General features: G+C 39.7%; 2 protein-coding genes across 4 annotated transcripts; both read left to right on the top strand.

Moving 5' to 3' along the window:
* On the top strand, positions 1-17,649 carry ptpn6 (protein tyrosine phosphatase non-receptor type 6). 3 transcript variants are annotated; one of them, XM_080038991.1, is made up of 16 exons: positions 2,860-2,945; positions 3,322-3,347; positions 4,838-4,960; positions 6,264-6,458; positions 9,054-9,237; positions 10,185-10,301; positions 10,568-10,699; positions 11,483-11,579; positions 11,722-11,801; positions 11,922-12,068; positions 13,201-13,332; positions 13,521-13,675; positions 15,076-15,143; positions 15,237-15,388; positions 15,730-15,794; positions 17,377-17,649. In XM_080038991.1, the coding sequence occupies exons 2-16, from the start codon at positions 3,340-3,342 to the stop codon at positions 17,471-17,473; spliced, it is 1,752 nt and encodes a 583-aa protein (XP_079895117.1). In that variant the 5' UTR covers positions 2,860-2,945; positions 3,322-3,339; the 3' UTR covers positions 17,474-17,649. The 3 variants fall into 3 exon arrangements, with proteins under 3 accessions (XP_079895116.1, XP_079895117.1, XP_079895118.1); XM_080038992.1 differs by having other exon boundaries at positions 2,896-2,945; positions 3,281-3,347; XM_080038990.1 differs by lacking the exons at positions 2,860-2,945; positions 3,322-3,347 and adding an exon at positions 1-92.
* Positions 17,650-18,381: 732 nt separating this feature from the next.
* rbp5 (retinol binding protein 1a, cellular) lies at positions 18,382-21,138 on the top strand. The gene is made up of 4 exons (XM_080038949.1): positions 18,382-18,766; positions 19,115-19,299; positions 19,745-19,846; positions 20,653-21,138. The coding sequence occupies exons 1-4, from the start codon at positions 18,691-18,693 to the stop codon at positions 20,704-20,706; spliced, it is 417 nt and encodes a 138-aa protein (XP_079895075.1). The 5' UTR covers positions 18,382-18,690; the 3' UTR covers positions 20,707-21,138.
* The last annotated feature ends 23 nt before the right edge of the window (positions 21,139-21,161 follow it).

Below are 21,161 nucleotides of genomic sequence, written 5' to 3'. Positions count from 1 at the left end.
AGAGACTGGATACAACTCGATCAATTCCTGGTGCACAAGAGTCCAGACTGCCAGTGAGTCCCCACTGCAAGGATCCCTACTATGTCTTGTGGGTGAGTGTTTAAGTGCAGTTCCTTAAGAAAAGGTGTTTTTTTTCCCCCTAACTCTTCTCTCCACTCTTTATTAATGTTTCTTGCATTGTTTGAAATATGCTTTGGTGTAACTAACTTAACACAAGTGATACTTACTTTGGACACATTTATAAATGTTTCCCGTGATTGTCTATCAGGAAGAGCGTTTCTGATGCATCCTTAGATGGGGATTTTATTTTTCCAAACTTTTTCTGTCATTAGTAAGTAAGTACATTTTATTTATAAAGCGCCTTACAAAACCTAGGTTGTAAAGTGCTTTACAAAAGGATAAAAGTTTAAAAGAGCCAAAACTGACATTTAACAATATTACAACAATAAACACAGTTAAATGCATCACATGTCAAAATTAAATGCAAAAATTAAACAAACTCTAGGAGTGGGTGATCCTATATTTACAGTATATGTAGTTTTATATTGAGATGTTGCTATGTACGGTGATATGAAAAATAATATTATAAGGGGAGAAGCCACGCCTTCTCATTACCAACCTAACTTAGCCCTTACCAACCTAACTTAGCCCTTCCTCCACCTGTGATAAACACACACCCAGATACCACTGAACTGGCAGTAAGATTCAACCTGCAGGGCCAATCTGACTTAAATAGACAGGCTTTTAAAAGGAGAGTTTCAGACTGAGGCTGAAAAGAGGAGATTCAGCATGCAATGGCACTGAGAAATATACTCTTTTTTTTGGGACACAACACCATGAAAACAGTTTCTATTAGAAACCCAAATTACAATTTTGAACCTGAAAATTAGCATAATCTGTGACCTTCAAAGGGATAACTAGCTGGGTATAAGCAGCATTGAAAGATTTTGGAATTTGAATAGCCTCACACTCATTGCTAATGCCCGAACAATCCGAACAACTGCACTAAAAGCAGCAACATTTGGTAAAAATTTCACAATTTGTGAGGCCTTTAAATAGCTGATATTCAATTCATATAAGATATAAATGTAGATGAGAAGCAAATCATCACATAAGAGGCATTGAATGTGAAGAATAACTAGCTAATCGCTGTTCATATTAATATAGTAATAATAATAGTTTAAGAGGTTTAGACAAAGAAGGGAAGGAACAGAACAGCACGTACAGTAAATGACCAGACACAATTCAATGCATTGCAAAAGTTTGATACGTTGCAAAACTCAAAAGAGTGACCTATTTTGGGAAACATAGTTTTTTTGTCACTTTGAGGCTTCGACAAAAGAAAAAAGAAAGTGTGTGTGTGTCGTTTGCTGGAGAAGTGAAGCGCTCTCATGTCTCAAGAAGGGAAGAAAAGCCAACCAGATGCAACTGTTGAACATGCGATTCTGTAAGGAGAAGAATGCAAACTGCAGTAGCCGGCGTTAACCACGACCAATGACACCTGCAGTGATCTGTGTTGTTTGTGTGTGTGTGTGTGTGTGTGTGTGTGTGTGTGTGTGTGTGTGTGTGTGTGTGTGTGTGTGTGTGTGTGTGTGTGTGTGTGTGTGTGTGTGTGTGTGTGTGTGTGTGTGTGTGTGTGTGTGTGTGTGTGTGTGTGTGTGTGTGTGTGTGTGTGTGTGTGTGTGTGTGTGTGTGTGTGTGTGTGTGTGTGTGTGTGTGTGTGTGTGCTTCTTCCACTTATTCTTTGGCTCCAAGTTCAAAAAGTTTGCATGTTAGCTTTACACAATCGCTCCTCTTTCTAACCTTCTAACGCGACACGGCCTACAGTTGAGGGAGGAACTGAAATGCAGTAGTTTTCATGAATGCAAATCTAAACCTTTTGGCCTGTTGTAGGTAAATAGGATTTGCAAGTTAAATGTGGATTAACTCTGTTTCATCGCTTGTAAAATGTGAGTTAATTTGTTCTGTGGCATATACAGCATAATGCAACCTTCATAATGGAGTAGTGGATTTTATGTTGCATTGTGGGGAAACTAGCAAGCCTCTGCATACTTCTTGTGATATCAGGGGAAGACTCATGGCTGAACATTAACTGATTCGTGTCAGTTTATAAGTTGCAATTTTGGAGTTTATGCCTCAATAGTGTGATCTTGAGTACACAGTTGAAAATGGTTCACCAACTGAAACCTCTCTCTCTCTATCTATCTATCTCACACACACACACACACACACACACACACACACACACACACACACACACACACACACACACACACACACACACACAGACAAACATGGAGGGGGAAGGTTAAACTGCAAATGAGGAAGTGTTCTGTGACTCTGACCTTTTACGCACACACATACACACACACACACACACACACACACACACCTGGAAGTAAAGAACAAACAGACAACAGTTGTAGCAGACAGGTGGGCAGGCAGAGAAGAAATGTGCTTGCAAATAGCTGGCTTACAGAAAAAGATAGGGCTTGTTTGAGAATGCACAAGAAGCTCAAACTTTACATTGTTGTGGATTATTTTATTCCTGGAATGGTGGTAGAATCGCTGGACAGGCCCTCTCGCTCATGATTCGATTGACGGATCAATGGAACACATTGAAACATCTCTGCTGTGCTATTCCTCAAGATCTGTGCATAAAACCTAAGCGATGTAGCGTCAAGAGAGTCCACAGAGATTTAACCTACTCCTCTCTTTCAATATGATGAGTTTTTGTTTTGGTCGTCTTTAAAAATAAAAAAAACCCTCTTTCGGTTGGAGGAATTCCGGCCTGTCAGCTATTTTTGTTCCTGCCTTGCTTTCACTACTTTGTGAAAGGACGCGTAAAAAGGAAGGAAGGGGAGAGTGAGAGAGGGAGGAGAGAGACGTACACAGTCCGATCGCCTCGGAGAGTGTCAGTTGTTTTCAGAGGCAGCTGAGAAAGAGTAAGTGCTTTTACCTGCTTTCCTACTGGGTTGGATAGGAAGAGGGTTGGGTGAAGGGAAGCGTGTGAAGGAGGAAAAGAGTCGAGCGCCGGTAGATTAAGTGGGGATTTGTAAATGTGTTACAGAATGATAGAGTTGATAGTATTGATCTTAGGTGTAAATGTCAGTTGGGAGATAGTGTGTGAAAGAGCTAAACACATGACAATGAAAGTTAGCAATCGCTCTTATGTTTTAAGTTTGCAGCTGCAAAGTGAGGAAGTATTGATTGTCTTTCTTCTTTGGAGAATCATAATTTTTCTACGTTTATGCCTTTGGGTCTGCACATGTGCAAGTAGAAGTGACTCTCACCAATCACTCTCCTTCTCTTTGGTCCCAGACGAAGCGAAGAGACAACATGGTTCGGTGAGTAAAGCCCCTCCGCTGGACAGTACAATACAATGCTGCGTTAGTCAACTCTTGTTGTGTACTCTTGTGTTTTGCAAGGCGTGATGACAACTTCTCTGTTTCCATTCCTCCTTCTCTGTCTTTCCCCAGCTGTTGACTCGTCCTGCCCTGTTCCTCTATCATGTGATTTTTGATGAGTTGTTTGCTGTTTACGTAAAGAAAATGTGTCATAACTTGTGTTTGAGCTCAGTGATTGAGTCGAAAGAACACTTTTGTTTTTGCATCCTCAACGTTCAAGCTCTTTAACGGTTCTTACCACGGTTCCCAAGAGTTGATGGTTCTTTGACAATCTGTTGTATAAGTGCTCACAACCCAAAGTTAAAAAGGAAACATATTCCAGTGAAAACATCACCTTATTGTCAAAACAAGTGCTCATGCAGGGTTGCCCAAACTAAAGACTTGTGAATGGCTTTATTATTCATTATAATTTGAATGATTAATTAAGATTACTACATTTGAAAGCTGTAGGAAAGCTATTGCAATGAGAAATGGCAACGGGTGACACCAGACTAAATAACAAACAAATCCACTTTCTGAGTTTGCTCTGCCGTGAGCCAAGATTGACCACAGAACACTTTTTCCATCCACAAAGGGCTACAGGAAGTGATACAGAAGTAGATATTAAGTCTGAACTGATGCAATTGTGTTATACAGAAGTAAACAAAGTCTACGGCTTTAAACAAGAGCTTTACTGGATTTTTTGGGGGGTTATAGTGTCGTAAATACAGCGTTAGAATAAGAGCATTGACTTAACTATTGGTTCTACTTATTCTGAGTAGTGGGGTATTCATCAGGCTAGTGGTAAAGGTGTTGATTTCAAGGTTAATGCAGTTATTTTTCTTTTCCTTTTAGGTTAAAGATACTTAATTAATTATTGTTTCTCATTATGTCTCTTCTGGGCAATGCATTTGGGATCATGTAAATTAATTGTTTGATTATCAATTATTTTTTAGATTAATCAATTGAAAGTTTGTCATCCAAAAAAATTATGGGAAATACTCATCATCCGATACCAGCGATATGCTAAATTTAGTATTTGAAAAAAAAATTAAAAATAAGAAGTGAAAAAAAGAAAGGAAATCTTACATTTACATAACTTTAAACAGCAAGCAGTTGGTGAGATTGTAAAAATGGTAAGTTTTCAGTCAAATGTTGTGTGACCTGCTTCTGCTGCGGTGGAGATTAAAAAAAAAAAAAAAACACTCTAGAGTTCTATAAAAATAATACTTTTTTGTACGGCTGTTTTGTATTTTTATGTATAAAAATACCTTACTCACTGTTTAAAATACATGATGTGCGGAAATAATACTGAGCGTGATTGTGTGCATAAGGCGTTTGTGTTTTATATGCATGTCTTATATACAGTATTTGTAAGCTGAGGTTGCAATGGATGCAGTTCTATTCACTTTGAGTATATGTTTATTTTGTATTCTTGTGTGTTGATAAAGGTGGTTTCACAGAGACATCACAGGCCTGCAGGCTGAGGAGATGCTCAAGTCCCGAGGCATTCATGGCAGCTTTTTGGCTCGACCTAGCAAGAAAAACGTGGGCGATTTCTCCCTGTCCGTCAGGTAATAAAGTCTGCAAAAACACAAAAAATCGCTGTTTTACCTTTCTGAAGATTCTCACTTTCCTTTCCTTTTAAAATTGTGCTGTAAGCCCATCCATGTGTCTCATCCAATGACCAATTGGTGAACAGAACAAAAATGACCAGAAATGTTGTCATTAAATAACCCGATAGATTGTCGGCTCAGCAAACCCTGATGTAAAAAACTGGACTCTAGCCTTTACTGCTTATTTATTTACCTCCCAAATTCACCCTTTTTAACTTTAAAATTTGTTTTGCAACTTGGGGGCAAAGACGTGCTGAACATGTGAATAGTCTTACTCTGTATGGACAGAAACCAAACTTTCCACCACACTTTGTGGGCACGTCCTCTCATGTATAACTGTTACTTTATTAAGCTTTGTTAGTTGTAAATAAAAAAAACATCCAAATGTATCTGTACAAGAGTCTTAATATATAGTTGTATAGGTCGTTATTCACAATATGAAACATTAGATTGAAGTTCAATTTTCTTTACACGTGAATAAGATAATTCAATGTGCATTACTGTACTTAAAAATTCTAGAAATAGAAAATGATAGTCATCAAACCAAATAAAAAAAATTAGAAAGTGATGAGTAAAGTTCGATGATACGCAGAGTGAGTCCAGATCTTTGCTCATTAGATTTAGGTCAGATTGCATTTTTTGAGGTTCACAAGATGAATTTATGCAAATATTGTGCAACGGGTCTAAATGTTTAATACCATGTTATATCCTTATCACAGTCTGTAGTTCTAACAGATAAAGGTTTAAATGTGTACTGTGTGTGTACTGATGAGTTTCTGTTAAACAGAATAGATGTCAGTATATAAAAATAGAAATATTTCTTATTCTATTTATTCTATTGATTATTATAAATAAATACATCATTTGGATCATTGAACAATTTCCCCCCAAAACGAGGTAAATCAAAAGTTTTTGTTCCTGAATAACTAGAGAAAAACACCAATTTCAGAAAAGCTCTTTCATTACAGATAGTGAACACAGAGTGCAAATACTGAAAGTTCATACATATGTGCCATCGACACAGAACAGAACATACAGTGTATTGTACATACTCAGGGTTCTGCTGCAGTGAAACTGTGACGATTATATGAAGCCTTGACGATCTAGTTTGTGACCCAAATAATAAAATCTTTCTTGTCTTTCCAGCTTTTGGTGCAAAGCTCCAACCTTCAACTACCTAAATACTCCATGTTCTCTTTACTGTTATGATAGTTTTGTTGTCAAGGAAAAACATTGACTATTTTTTGTGTGATCCGGGTAGGGTGAAGGAACTTGTGACCCACATCAGGATCCAAAACACAGGGGACTACTATGACCTATATGGCGGGGAGAAGTTTGCCACCCTGTCAGAGCTGGTGGACTACTACACATCGGAGAACGGCATACTGCAGGACACGGACGGCACCACTATTGAGCTCAAATACCCCCTCAACTGCTCAGACCCCACAACAGAGAGGTCTGTGTGCACTCTCACATCCATTGTAGTTTAATGTTGGCCCACAGTCACTGGATTTCTCTGAGCTGCCTCCACCTACATACTCTTGTCATAGTGTTCAATCGTTTAGGTGGTGGCTAAGTCAATAATAATCCTTTTAAGAGTTATTTATTCACTGAGGATATAATGGGTGTCACTTGTAGGTGTAATATTCCATGGGGTTCAAACATTTTCCTCCAGACGAAAGGTTTTGTATTTGAAGCGGCCTTTGAATATTTCTGGTGTACCGGCATATTTGTCAGAATGTGAGTCAGTGAAAATAAACACCCACAGTCCAGAAAAACAGCGGTCAAGGCTTCAATCTCACAAGTATCACTGCTTCAGCTCGTGGATTGATACATTTGATGAGAGTCACATCACAACTACATCTACTCAAATAATTTGCTGAAGGACAATTAGACTGTTCTTAGTGATTTCCATTTTAGAGACTTTATGCTTCTACTCTGCTACATTTCAGATGGAAATAGTTTTATAAATGAAAGTTTAAGAAACATTAAAAGACCTCTAAAAAAACTAGTTGCAATGTCTCAGGATCATCCCTGTGCAAAGACACATGTTAAAGTCAGATTTAAAATGAGCTGTTGGTCGTGAAAACAGACTACAAAATCTGCACATACATCATTCTGCTCGATGAAAATCTTAGTCAAATGTTTTTTTGGGTGGAGGAATAGTTCAATCATATTATCCTTCCAACATGTAAATGGGAATAATTAGACCAAGCCTCATTGAAGTGCCCTGGACAATGATCAGTCCTTGTGATCAGTGATTCAAAAGAGGCAACGTCTGTCATTAATTTAAACCATTCTTCAAAATCTAGGCGTCGCCTGATTGTCGTGTAATTGTTGATGACAATCCTTGACGTGATCAGAGACTTGTTTACCAATATACACAATGGTGTTGGTTTTTGCAACTTGCGGTTTTCTTTTTTTGACATTGTGTAAAGAGATTTCCAGGAGTGTAGAGGATAGTATTAATCGTCATTACAATTCCCCAAACTGAATATAGACAGCTTTTTACTCAACATTTGCAAAGAGTTACTTGAAATTCGAATATTTCAAATCGTTATTACGCTTTTTGAGGTTTAGAAAGGGAAAAAAAGACTCAAGCTTGCATCTTTATTGCCTACATTGTTATATTGTCCTGCGTTAAATCGCTGCTGGAGGTGGTGTAGAGGTCTTGGAGTTTTTTTTCTCACAGCTGGAAACATTGTGTAACCGTAAACCGCTTAAAGTAGGTTAATGTCCGACTAGTATTGATAGATAAACTCATACACTTCCAGTCCGTTTATGAGTCAACGAGGTCACTACACTACTTTCTATCGTGTGTGTGTGTATGTGTGTGTGACTCTGTACCCTAGCTGGTAGCCTCTACCCCCCTTCTCTGTCTTGTCAGTTGTCTAACTTCCCTTTTGTTGCTGCGGTTGGAAACTTTAAGTTTTGACACTTTTGAAAGCAATGGCCAGACCTCACTTATCTTCCTCTATTGCGCACTTCATCATGTTCTTGCTCACTCGTTCTCTTCCTCATATCAGCCGATCTCTCTCTCTCTCTCTCTCTCTCTCTCTCTCTCTCTCTCTCTCTCTCTCTCTCACGAAGCATGATAACACCTGAGCTCAACAGGTCACCCTGTAGTGCAGTTGTCTTTGTGTTGTTCTCATGTATCTGGCAGCCTATTTATTCTAAAAAAATATGATACACATGCTCAGGCCATCAACTCGTTGGCACTATGAAGCACTTTTCACCATGCATGATTCTTCTGCACAGGCTGTTAATATAGCTTCTGCAAAACTTCCTGAAAACTTAATTTACATTTTTTTAGGTTCTTCATGCAACCTGCTGTAATTTAAAGGCCAATACCTAATTGAAGTGTCTGAAAAAAGCCTTCACTGATTTGACAGGTAATGAAATCAAGAAATAAATAAATGTGCAAAGGCCTAAAGAGAGCAGACAAAATGTGTTGGGAGGGGGGACAGGGGTGGTGGTTGCATGCTATAAATAGTTGTCCTCTTCAGCCACGAAATCTGTCACCAGAAGTTTTCCGACCGCAAAGCAGGAAGCTTAGTATAAGAAATCGAGAACCGGGCCTAAAATGAAGTCGAGTGTTAATTAATTATTATCTTATTCACACACACACACACACACACACACACACAGAGAAATATAACTTACGTGTAACAACATTTGTACTTGCTGGTTTTAACTTTTTACCCAATGCGCCTGATTCAGTTGCGGCTTTCTGTTTCTAGTCACTGTGTAGTATGAACGACAGTCCAGTGTACCACATCAGTGAGTGTCTGTCAACCGCTGAGCCTTGAATAGACTGATACGCACACTGCATATTCCTAACGGTCCTCTGCTCACATACATCTCTTTTTGTTTGTGTTTGGTTGCTGCTCGCAAAATGTGCTAATGTTAAAGACATTTGAATGATACATGAGATGCCCTTTGCGTATCGCGGTTTTTGAACCCTTACCACAAACAAAACATCTACACGTAGCTTAACACCTGTAAGTGTCCCTGAGGCCAGATATCATGTATCTGTGCCTTTTGTCTGTAGGTGGTACCACGGTCACCTGTCGGGGGCCAATGCAGAGAAGCTGCTCTGTGCAAAAGACGAGCCGGGGACCTTCCTGGTCAGAGAGTCGCTGTCAAAACCCGGAGACTTTGTTCTGTCGGTGCTGACGGACGAAAGGGGCAAAACTGGAGGAAAGAGGGTATCCCACATCAAGATAATGTGCCAGGTGAATGAGATAATGTGTTGTTTTTTGGGTCAATTAATCTTTTGATTTGAATACACAGATTACACACAAGTTAGGTTACCAAAACAGATTCACATCATGCAGAGGGGTGGCTATTCCCAAAGTTGTGTAGTGTACTTTACAAGAGGATTGAAGTCTCATTTCCCCTATCTTGTGCAATAAAACACGGCTCATATGTCCACTCTGCTATTGTTCATAAATGTCAGGCACATCCTGACATTATCAGGTGTGTGTATACACTCACTTTGAATGGCTGCTGATGATTGTAGAGGAATTGGTCACACTGGCTTCTCTCCAACTCATTTTCATAGATATCAGTCACCATCGAGGTGACAACATGAAGTGCAGTTCACCTCCACAGAAAACATTTAAATGAGAGCCATTATTTCCGTGCAGGAAATTAATGTGAGATTATGAAAGGCTCACACAGGCCTTTTCATGAGCACGTGGCAAAGAGCAGGTGCGTATCGGCTCTAGACCTCAGTCTGTTAACTGAATGTGAACACACATACAGTGCATGTTCACTGCTTTTATACTGAAGAAGTTAATTTTATGGCCAATTAACTCAATTATATTATATACATAAACATACATATTATATTTTGAGTATTGGCAGCACAATCTTGTCACAGAAAAACAATTGTATTCTATAAATTCAAAATGTAAGAAAAATAAAATTTTGATTGAAGGGAGTGCATGCACAAATTATTGTTCTACAAATACCCTATTTTATTAAAGTGCCCTTGTTTTGTTTTGTGTGCATGATTGTTTTTTAGTTGTTCAGTCCCTCTTTTGAACTTTATTCTGTATGCGAATAAAGGTACACAGATCAGACAATTTTGCACAACCTCTTTCTCTGTGTGTGCTTATCCAGAATTATATATGTTGTGTTGCTTTTTGTGTGTGTGTGTGTGTGTGTGTGTGTTCAGAACGACAGGTACACAGTGGGAGGCTCGGAGATGTTTGACACGCTGACAGACTTGGTGGACTTCTACAAACGTAAAGGCATCGAGGAGATGTCCGGGAACTGGGTGCATTTAAAACAGGTGAACTGGGCCTTCTTGTTTCCTGTTGCCAAATCACATTGATGAAACACAGCCAGCATTTTTTTCAACGTGTGTGATTCAACACAGTGAATGCCTATGAGTTGTGTAAAACAGAAACAAGTCGTTGTTGATCATTTGAAAAGGCAAGAAGTACAGCCCACGGATAGAAAACATTACTCACATCTTTGAGTTTGTCTGATGATGATAATCATATTTTTCTTTCATCTCCATCATAATTTTCTATCTCTGTCTGTGCGTCCCGGCAGCCGTATTACTCCACCAGAGTGATTGCATCAGACATCGACAGCCGAGTGAAACTGCTGGACCAGACCTTAGAGCAACAGAAGGAGGCGGGAGAGGCAGAGAAGAGCAAGGCAGGCTTCTGGGAAGAGTTTGACGTAAGTGTTTACCGTGATTGTTACTTACCCACCATGCTTCATCTGCGAACCACAGTCATCCTGAAGTGGGTAGAAGTCGATCAAACATCAGACATCTTATAAGAAATGGACTGAGGTGTCAATAAACTGTATAGCATCTCAAGACTTCACTTTCTTACTTTGGGCAAAACTAAAGGTGTTATACTACCACCTTGTGGTGGCAAAATGCACTGCATGTACAAATAACACATGACGACAGACTTTGAGCAAGGACAGTGTACATGCTGGAACAGTGACTCAAAAAAGAAAGGGAAAACACAACTTACCTAAAACACACAATTTTTTTTTTGGTCTACATTTTTTTAAAGTAAATCATTATAAATCACAATTTAGCAGATCGTCTGAAATCCAATTCAACTTGTCCTGTCGTTCAAATTCCAAAGATATTCAGTTAATGACATCAAACATTTAAGAGAAAAGTGACAACTTCACAATTAGGTGTCTGCAACTTAGGAATGTTTGGCATTTTTGCTAAAAAAATATAAAGTAAATAATTCATTGATTATTGAAATAGTTGTTGTTAATTGTAGTGAAACTGCTCCAGTGAGATCTTGATACTCTGTCTAGTTTTACTGATAGTTGCACTGTATAGGTACCAAGTTGATTGACTTATTATATAATTTATTGTTTTTGGAATACTATCAAATATGTACATTTCTTTATACTAACAGCTAAAACGATATATGATATTAGTGTGTTGTATGGAGTTGGGTATCACAAAGTCGTCTCTGTCTCTCCCGGCAGGCTCTTCAAAAGTCTGAGGCAAAGGTGAAGAAGAGCAGAGAGGAGGGCCAGAGGCCTGAAAATAAGAGCAAAAACAGATACAAGAATATTCTTCCCTGTGAGTTATTTTTTCAGACTTCTCTATATTGTTATTCTCTAAATAAACCAAATCTCATGACTCAAACCACATTTTAATAGCACTGGCATTAAGCAGAATTTCTTGTTGTCCCTCTCTCCACTCATCTATTTCTTTCCTCCAGTCAATGACACCAGGGTCAAGCTGGAGGACACTGATCCTAACATTGTGGGCTCGGATTACATCAACGCCAACTACGTCAGAGTGAGTCTCTGAAGTCCCTAGGCTCATACTAACACCAAATCACAGGAACACTTATGGTGTTATTAGTCCTGAATGTTATTGTTGTTTGTTTATAAAAAAGTATTGTCTGTGTGTTTGTAGAACACCTTGTTGGAGTCCACAGATCCCAAAGTTTACATTGCTACCCAGGGGTGCCTGGCAACAACTGTCAACGATTTCTGGCAGATGGTGTGGCAGGAGAACACGAGGGTGATCGTCATGACAACAAGAGAGGTCGAGAAAGGCCGGGTCAGTATGAAAACATTAAAGCAGTTGTTTGTATGTTGGCTTTATTGTTTTTAAAAGTAACTTTCCCTAACCTTAACAATAACACACACACACACACACACACACACACACACACACACGTATAACTTGCTGGAGGACCTGAGATGCACCCACAATTATAAAAAGTTAAGACCTCCTATGGTTAAAGGTGAAGTAAGCGGTTTATTTATGTTAATATAAGTGTAAAATCGTTCTTTATTCATACAGTGATCACTTACATAATGTACGCGTTTCATAAAGCCGATCTCTCAGTCAGCTGCTCTGCATGTAATCGGTGAATAAACTTATTGTAGTATCCCGAAATTTTTATCCAATCAGAAGAGAGAACGCTACAAACCGACACTCGTCTCAGTCATATATAGTATATACACTCTATGGTCTCACTGCCGGTGCACGCCAGAGCAACAGATGGGTGAATGTGTATGCGCAGGTAAAAATCCTTCCCAATGTCTGTTTTGATGGTTTTTATCATGTTTTATCACACTTATGGATCTGAGACGATGCTAGATAACTTGCTGCTTGAAGACCGCAGTGCATTAATGTGGTGACGTAGGGACGAGCGAGGGGGCTGCTAACTGCAGTAACTGACAGGAAGTTAGCTAAAAGAACCATTCCGCTTACAGCACCTTTAAGAAGACTGAGTAACCCTTTCCTGTGTCCCCTTGTTTTTTCCCCCAACATTTGTATTTTGTCATTTTTCCTATGGGTTCGCTGGTGTTTCTAGTTGGAGTTGTCATATTGTTTCTTGTTGCTGTATTAAGCCCTTTAAAAATGCAGCTTTGAAAAAAAAATCCTCTAAATTGTGTAGATCTGATCTGACGTGTGACTTGAATGGTTTACACAGCTATTAGCTTTTGTGAAGTTGAGAGGATTTGAGTTTACTTAAGTATTTCCATTAGACCAAACGTCAGGAATTACATCAGTACATACTGCAAAAGGAGAGACACGACAAACATTCAGCTTCTAGGCTAAAAACAGAGGTTGTAATTCAGCAGGGAAATTACATGAAAATATAAAAAACAGTGCAGAAGTTACTTGCACTGAAACAGATGAAGTAAGAAATTAACTTGATTTCTTTTGCATTTCCGTTCAGAATAAATGTGTGCCGTACTGGCCAGAACTTCATGGATCCAAGGAGGTGGGTCCATACGCGGTGACCTGTTCGACAGAGAGGGAGTGTGGGGATTACAAAGTCAGAGTGTTGGAGGTCACTCCCTTGGAAATGGTAATGTCCATACACCAACCTCTGAACTCACTGCACTCACTCATCATGCCGCCATTGTAAATAGGAACTTGTTCTTAATGACCTTTATAATACATTTCTAAATCTTTAAAATAAATAAAGAACATACATTCTTATCCACTACACTGACAAAATAAGCTTATACGAACAGATTTTTTTTTCTTTTACAGCCAAAACATTCTCGTACCATCTGGCACTACCAGTACCTGAGCTGGCCTGACCACGGCGTCCCTCAGGAGCCAGGTGGCGTCCTCAGCTTCCTTATTCAAGTAAATGCAAAACAGGCGGAATATCCCGATGCTGGACCCATGATCATCCACTGCAGGTACTGGACTGCTGGAGCCAAAATGCCTCATGGAAACCCACTTTAATGATCTTGAGAACACAGAGCTGAACATGCCGGGGGATTATAGATACTTATTGCGTCAGGGCTGTCGTTGTAATGGGTCCAAATTAGTAGCCTGCAATAAAATAATACGCAGCCTGTGGAGGTGTGTGATTCCCCAGAGTATTAATTATAATGTTAGAGCTGTAGCTAATTATTAATTTCACGGATACATTTGTCAGCGACTTTGGAAAAAAAATCTTAATCTATGAAATGTCAGGAAAAATTATATTGTTCAAATTGTCTGTTATGTGTGACTCAAAGCTGAAACCTCAAAATATTCAGTTCAAAATCATGTAGAAAAAACTTTTCAGAGGCAGAATGCAACACATTTTTAAACATTTTTGGCCTGTTCAATTTTCTAAACAATAAGTAGCTGTAATTCACCACCTATTCCAAACTGTTACATTTACAGTTCCTGAGAAACGGGGACAAGACAATGGGATTCCCACATGGAGGTTTTTGCCAAATGGTGGCTCACACCACTAGTCAGAGAGATCGTAAACATTCTCAGACTTTGTGGTGTGCTTGTGAAAGACATCTGCACTCGGAACAAGGAAAATGAAAAAAGTCTTTTAAAATGTCACAGAACTAAGTTTACCAAGCTCCGGTTTCGTAATCATAAATTCTGTGATAGCACTTGGAGGGTTAAGATTAAAATGATCAGATTTTCAGGATTAAGATTAGTAGTAGTTGAACAAAGGTTTTGAGCCAACTTGCAGTTTATCCTTTAGGAATTTTCCTCGTGTGATGTGAAGGACACTGAGGCTGCTTGTACTTTTTATAAACTTGTTTGTTAAATGATTAAATGCTTATGTAAGCATGTTGGTACGTAAGCATGTTCACAAAGCTGTACAAAGATGTCCCATTGTTTCCCTTAACACAACTGTTTGCAACACGTGGTGAAACATTTCATTTAAACCAATATTTAATTGTAAACCCCTTTTCAAAAAGGGAATTTTACTCTTCTCACTCTTCACTTTTGAAATGGCAGGATTTAAAAAAATAAATAGTTTGATAATTAATAATCTAATAATATGACCAAATGCCTACAAAAATAATCACATCCCATCAGCCCCAGTTGTACATTGACTCTTGTGCAAATATTGATCAGTTAAAATGTAAAACTGAGTTGGTGGATGTGTTGAGCATTATCCAATAACATGTTAGCATTGTAAATGTGAGTGTGTTAGCCTGCAAGTGTTAGGATGTATTATTAGAATCTGCTTTGACTGTAGAGTTGTTAGTAAAGTTAATGATTGCAGTTTTTTCTCACAGTAACAAGTTGTGTTTGATTGATGGGGACATATTAACGTTGTTTCTTCTGTTAATGTGTGCAGTGCTGGAATTGGTCGAACAGGAACGATTGTGGTGATTGACATGATCCTGGATACCATTGAAAATATTGGTAAAACATTTGTTTTTGAAAGAAATCAGTCCCTAATAAATAAGATGAGTACTGTCTCCATCCAATGCTTCCCTATCTGGCTTCCCTCTGTAGGTCTGGACTGTGATATTGACATCCCAAAGTACATCCAGATGGTGCGAGAGCAGCGCTCCGGCATGGTGCAGACAGAGGCTCAGTACAAGTTCATCTACCTGTCTGTGTCTCAGCACATTCAGACAGACAAGGCCAAGGCCTGCGCCTACATGGTGAGCAACAGGGACAGAAAATACAGAAAGAAGAAGACCCACTTTACAAAAACACCAGGAATTATACTCTCCTCTTGTGGCTGAATAGATTAATAGGGGGAAAATGGTGACAAATTTCCAAAAAATGAAAATAGAGATATGTATGTCAATAGGCCTTAGCACTCATGGCTGTTGACTTGAACACCAGAGCTGATCATACCAAGAGGATGATATGTTATCAGAGAGAGGCTTGGGGAAGATGAACATTGACCCAGACACAGAAAACACAACATGCACCAAACCAGTCACATGACCTTTGTCTCTAGCCATATCCGAAATGTCTGTGTTTCTCTTCTCCACAGGAAACTGATACGGAGTATGGAAACCTGCAACTCAAACACCAACCAGCGAGCAAGAAGGTCTCAAAGTGAGTGTGTGTGTGTGTGTGTCATCCTAACAGATTCACATCGCTCCTCTAAACCTCACACAGCCGCCCTAAAAAACGACCTAGTCAGCTTCTTGCAGCTGGACTAAAATACAGTTTTATATTTTTTTTTATCCTGGTGGACATCACAGCAAACTATTTTCCTATATGACATATCAATCATTTGCATCTTGAAATATAATTTTCTTTACACTGTTCGAAGTGTGGCTTTTACCACTGGACTAGGAATGCAGCTGGAACAGGAACCCAAGTTGGATGGGCATTAGAGGCATCAGAGTGTTTGTCTTTCTTTGTTTTGTTTGCGATTCTCAGCTCCTGTGAGAGTGATGGTGACACCTCTGGCATAGATTCTGCATTGGCATTAAAGTGCTTCTCCAGTGAATAAGTATTGTACCTGCATAGAGAGAGATGATTCACAAGGGAAAGATGTAATAAAAAGAATAATCCAAACCAAAGCGACAGAGGCTGAGATACCCGGACTTTTAGTCTTTAGTGTGGGGCAAGTTCCAAAAGATGTCTGATCCTACAATTCCCATAATGCTTTTTTTACGATGTTTTTGGGCATTTTTCATGCTTTATTGATAGAGACAGAGGTGAAATGGGGCAGAGAGGGGAGTGACATGCAGACAACGACCGCGGGCGGGAATCGAACCCGGGTCTGCTGCTGGGCCGCCCTACCAACTGAGCTAAGGGCGCCCCGAATTCCCATAATGCTACTCAAAAAGTCTGTCATAATTCTAAATGCAGGTACTCTTCCTGAATCGTGAAGTTATTCTTCCAACTTTGGTTTGTTCTTGTGCTTGTAGGCTAGTTGTAATGTGAAAACAACATGCGCGCTACAAAGAAGATGTGTTGTATTTTACAGTTCAGTGTTTAAACAACACATTAACGGTTACAACCTAAAATATCAAATTACTAATTACATGTGAGCGAAAAAGATTGATGTGCAATAGTTTAATTAATGAAAAGCTTCTTACCATCAACCAAACATTTATTTTCGTCCTTATATTTTCCCTCCAAGTTCTGGTTCCAACTTGAGGGGCAGTTCATGTGAATTTCCCCAGGTTGGAGCTAATCGTTCCCTTTATATGAATGCAGTATGATACTTTCCCTAATGACATTATCAGGGTCATGACATAACGTCATGAAGAGTAAACTAAACCCCATGTGTAAAATTCCTGAGAGTTCCCCTTTAATGGATGACCGAGGTAAACAAGACAAAAGATGTTTTTTGTATTGTACAATTAAAATTCCCGACACCCTTTGTCTCTGTTCTGTTATCTGAATAGTGTTTTCATGACCTTTGAGCCCAGGTCACCACTCATGTATGAACAGAGCGATTTTCGAATTAAGCGGTTAGGAGAGTTCAGGAAAAACAGCAACACAACATAAACACTGTAAACGTTGACCCAGTTGGACTGCCAGCTTCAAGAGACTGACTCATGCTCAGTTGTTCTGTTTAAATGGTTGTCATTCCTCAGCCCTGTCCATTAATGTCGGCTGGTGTGTAAGTTCATACAAAACAGAAGAAATCACTCATCAGCTTGTTCTTTTCTGTTTCCAGAAACACAGAGGACGTTTACGAGAATCTGTCAAAGGGAAAAAAAGATGCAAAGAAGCAGAAGTCGGACAAGAAAAGTGGTTCGGTGAAGAAAAGATAGAAGAGACCGAGGAGTTTTATCAAAGTACGTCATATTGTTATATTTATGCAGGCACTGTTTTTGTTAAAAAAAAGTTTTTTAGTGAGGACCGTACAGAAAAAAAATGAAGGGTTATATCTGAGAAAACTTGTTGACATGTGTCACATGAATGCTTGGTTGATGCATTTGTTGAAAATAAAGTCAGAAAATTTGTGAACCGTTTGTTGTGTTACTATCTTTACTTTGTTATTTGAACAAAAGACACCTAACATCTTTTTCTCATGCTTCAATATGTCGGATCAAAGCTACTGTTTTTTATCAGCTCTTTAGCATGGGGTTTGAGAAGCAGATGTTAAGATGTCATCACTATAGCTTATAATATTGTTTAGTTACATGGAACAGACACGCATCAACAGCAGGAAATGGACATCAGTGTATGTTATAAATGAGCTTTCAGGAATCAACGTTTTCAGCTCAACTGTGACACGTTTTCTGATATTATTCACTCTTTGTTAATCTTTTATTTCTTGAAGTACTTCCTTTTATGTAGGCCTATGCATCCTTGAAACCACGAGTTACTTCCATTCATTTAATTTTTCATCTCAAGATTTATCATACTTTTGCTAAGAAAAAACTAAGCACTTTCCCTTTTGTTTCCACATATTTGCCACTTTTAATCAAACTTTCTCCTTTCCCATACCTGAACTAGACTAGCCTACAACTGCTACTTTTCCTACGAATATGTGTACCTTTCTCGAACGTCGCCAGCACCGTCATGTCTGTCGCCATCAGCTCTTAACAAACAGAAAATCAGTTCTCACCCCCCTCAACACGTTACGGGGACCGCCTCTGCCTGCAACTGATCCCTCATCGTACCGCGTCGTGCATATGCGTGAACCTCGTCCCTCCCCCTGCATGTGGTCCTGCAGAAAAACTCCGCTCTCCGCCTTGCTTTAGTCCCAGCTGGTTGCAAACCATTCCAATAAAGACTCCAGTTTCCACCGGAGAAGAGCAGCATACCCGAGAAGCATCCTGCAGCACCGACGAGCTTTTAAACACCGAGCAACCAAAACAAGCAACAGGCTAGTGGTACGCGCGTTCCCGTCAGAAACGGCAGAAAAAGAAAAATTGCGTAAGTGACACAGATATCAGAGAAGGCTGCATCTGAATTGGGGAGATTCCCAGACTTGACTCGAAGAGATTTCAGCCAGCTCGTCTGGAATTTTGGAAGGAATACAATGTCTAAACCGAATTACTCCGGTACGTTTCATATGGTGGAGCAGGACAATATGGATGGCTACCTCGGAGCTTTAGGTAAGACTTCACCTTTTATGAAGTTGTTACACAAATGTGTTTTTTTTTCAGTTAAAACCATTCCTCTATAACACACAATCAGGCTTCTGTTATCCCTTTAAAACTACTTGTACTTTTTTAAATTAATGTGTTGATTTGGGGTAATAGTACTGAGCCATCTTCATTTACAGCTGCAAATTACTGTGAATGAAGTCACCACCTTGTCCTTTACATGACCCCCTCCCCCCTCTCCCCCCATAGTCAGAGGGAGTAGGCTACACTGTGTGCCAGACAAAGCCCCTTAATAAAGTATCACCAAAGCATAGCTCTCATGTTATACCAATGTGCTGATGAATCATCTCCTCCCAGATATTAATTTTGCTCTGAGGAAGATCGTGTGCCTGTTGAAGCCCACCAAAGAGATCACCCACGACCCGGCCACGGGAGCCATGAAGATCCGTACTCTCACCACCTTCAAGAACTTCCTCATGGATTTCACCATCGGAAAACAATTTACCGAAGACCTGGGGCCAGTGGACGGTCGTACCTGTCAGGTTTGTTGTTGTAGTTGTTGGTACTGTTTTAGCTGATGAATATGCACATTGGCACGACTGGGCACGTCTTCCAGTTTGCTGTTACTACAGCAAATGTAAAACATTTTGATGTTTAATGGAAGTTTTGCCTTGTGTGTTTAATCTGGGAACTTACACTGGTTTTATGTTGTAGTTACCTCCCCGTCCCCTGCTGCTTAAGCCACGGCTCAACCCTAACACAATTAATTGTGTGTCTGTGTGTGAGTGAGAAAGAGAGAGCCGCGATTAATAAAACACAATCAGGAAACTTAGCAGCATTGTCTTACTGTGTCAACGAGCCAAACGGAAGCAAAAGAAAAGAGGAGCGAGTTCCTGCACAAAGACTCTTGTTTGATTGATCGTTTAAGCCACTTTACATACTAACAGCACACACATTAACGCAGTGTCTCTGCCCACATGTCCACAGACTACAGTGAGCTGGGATGGAGATAAGCTGGTCTGTGTACAGCTCGGAGAGAAGGAAGGACGAGGCTGGACACACTGGCTGGAGGGCGACAAGCTGCATTTGGTAAGGATGTATGGGGTGGAGTGAAAGGAGATGAGGCCAAAGCAGAGGGTGGAAACGGAACAAGGAAAATGAAAAAGGGAGCATAAGATGAGAAACTTGATATGCTAAAATGAGGGAAAACATGCAAATAAGAGAGTGAATGGGTGTTATTCATTACTCTAGGAGGTTCCACTATGACTACGCTGTCAGTGTGGGAGGACTTTTTTTGAACGGTTTGTGCAGCCTGGAGGGAAGGGGGCACCCAACAGAGAAAGGCTAACCAACAAAAGAGGCCAAAAGCTTTTCAATAAAGTCCTGCACTTACTCAGGACCGAGGGAGAAGAGGATTGGTTCTCCACGCTTGGGTTTAAAAGAGTTTAAGCATTTAGATTATCTCTCAGCGCTGATTACGATGTAAAACAATCAGCATTGTTCCTCTAAATAGCTTTCACTAGTTTTTGTAATACCCCTGTTGCAACCAGGACAAAGCAACGTGTTGTTTTTATTGCTGACGTCTTGTCCAAATTAAGAAGAGAATCTTGGGAAAGAAATGCCAGGGAGGATCAGACTCTGAAATGGTGGATTTGAAAGGTTACACAAAGCGGGAGAAGGGAGAAGGGAGCAGCGAGCGAGGGAGGGAGGGAGGGAGGGAAGGGAAGCTGAAAGGAGGAGATAAGTAATTGATGAAAGAGTGGGATGTGGATTAAGAGTTCAAAGGATGAGGAAGGGGGGTATTTTTTATACAATCCTGTGTTTGTATCACTCATTTACCCCCTCCAATCGTTTTCCTCCACCCCTTCCCCGACGTTCCCTTTTTCTCTCTGCAGGAGATGAGAGTTCAGGACATGGTTGCCAAGCAAGTCTTCAAGAAAGCCGATTGAAGTGACTCGAAAGGTTTTTTAATATAAAAAAACCTTGTTGTATTCTTTGTAGAATATAGTTAAGAAATCGTGACGAGATTTGAATAATGTTTATTATACTTTTTATTTTAATCAAAATAATGTTCAAACACCACAATACGACCCCCCAGTGTCTGTAAAAAAACACTAACATGTCAATGCTCCTAGCTTTTTCTGTGTGACGCTACTAAATGAGACGAGAGCAGCAGAGCAGAATGACTTGTAAACATTCCCAACAAATTGCCTCGTATTGCACTATCTATCTTAACTGTGTTATAAACAAATCAAACATCTGTCGGGCGTCACTCCTGCATCCTTGGCTCAGAGGGAGAAGCCAAATCAGACTTCACATACATACTTGTTGGGTTGTTGTTGGCCTTTTTAACAAAAAAAAAGTCAAATATCAACATACTTCTTAAATAAAGACACCCATCAAA

This window comes from Ammodytes marinus, assembly GCF_949987685.1.
Source record: "Ammodytes marinus genome assembly, chromosome: 13".
NCBI classification, from domain to species: domain Eukaryota; kingdom Metazoa; phylum Chordata; class Actinopteri; order Uranoscopiformes; family Ammodytidae; genus Ammodytes; species Ammodytes marinus.
Note: the sequence above shows the minus strand (reverse complement) of the source record. Positions and strands in the feature narration are given on the sequence as shown.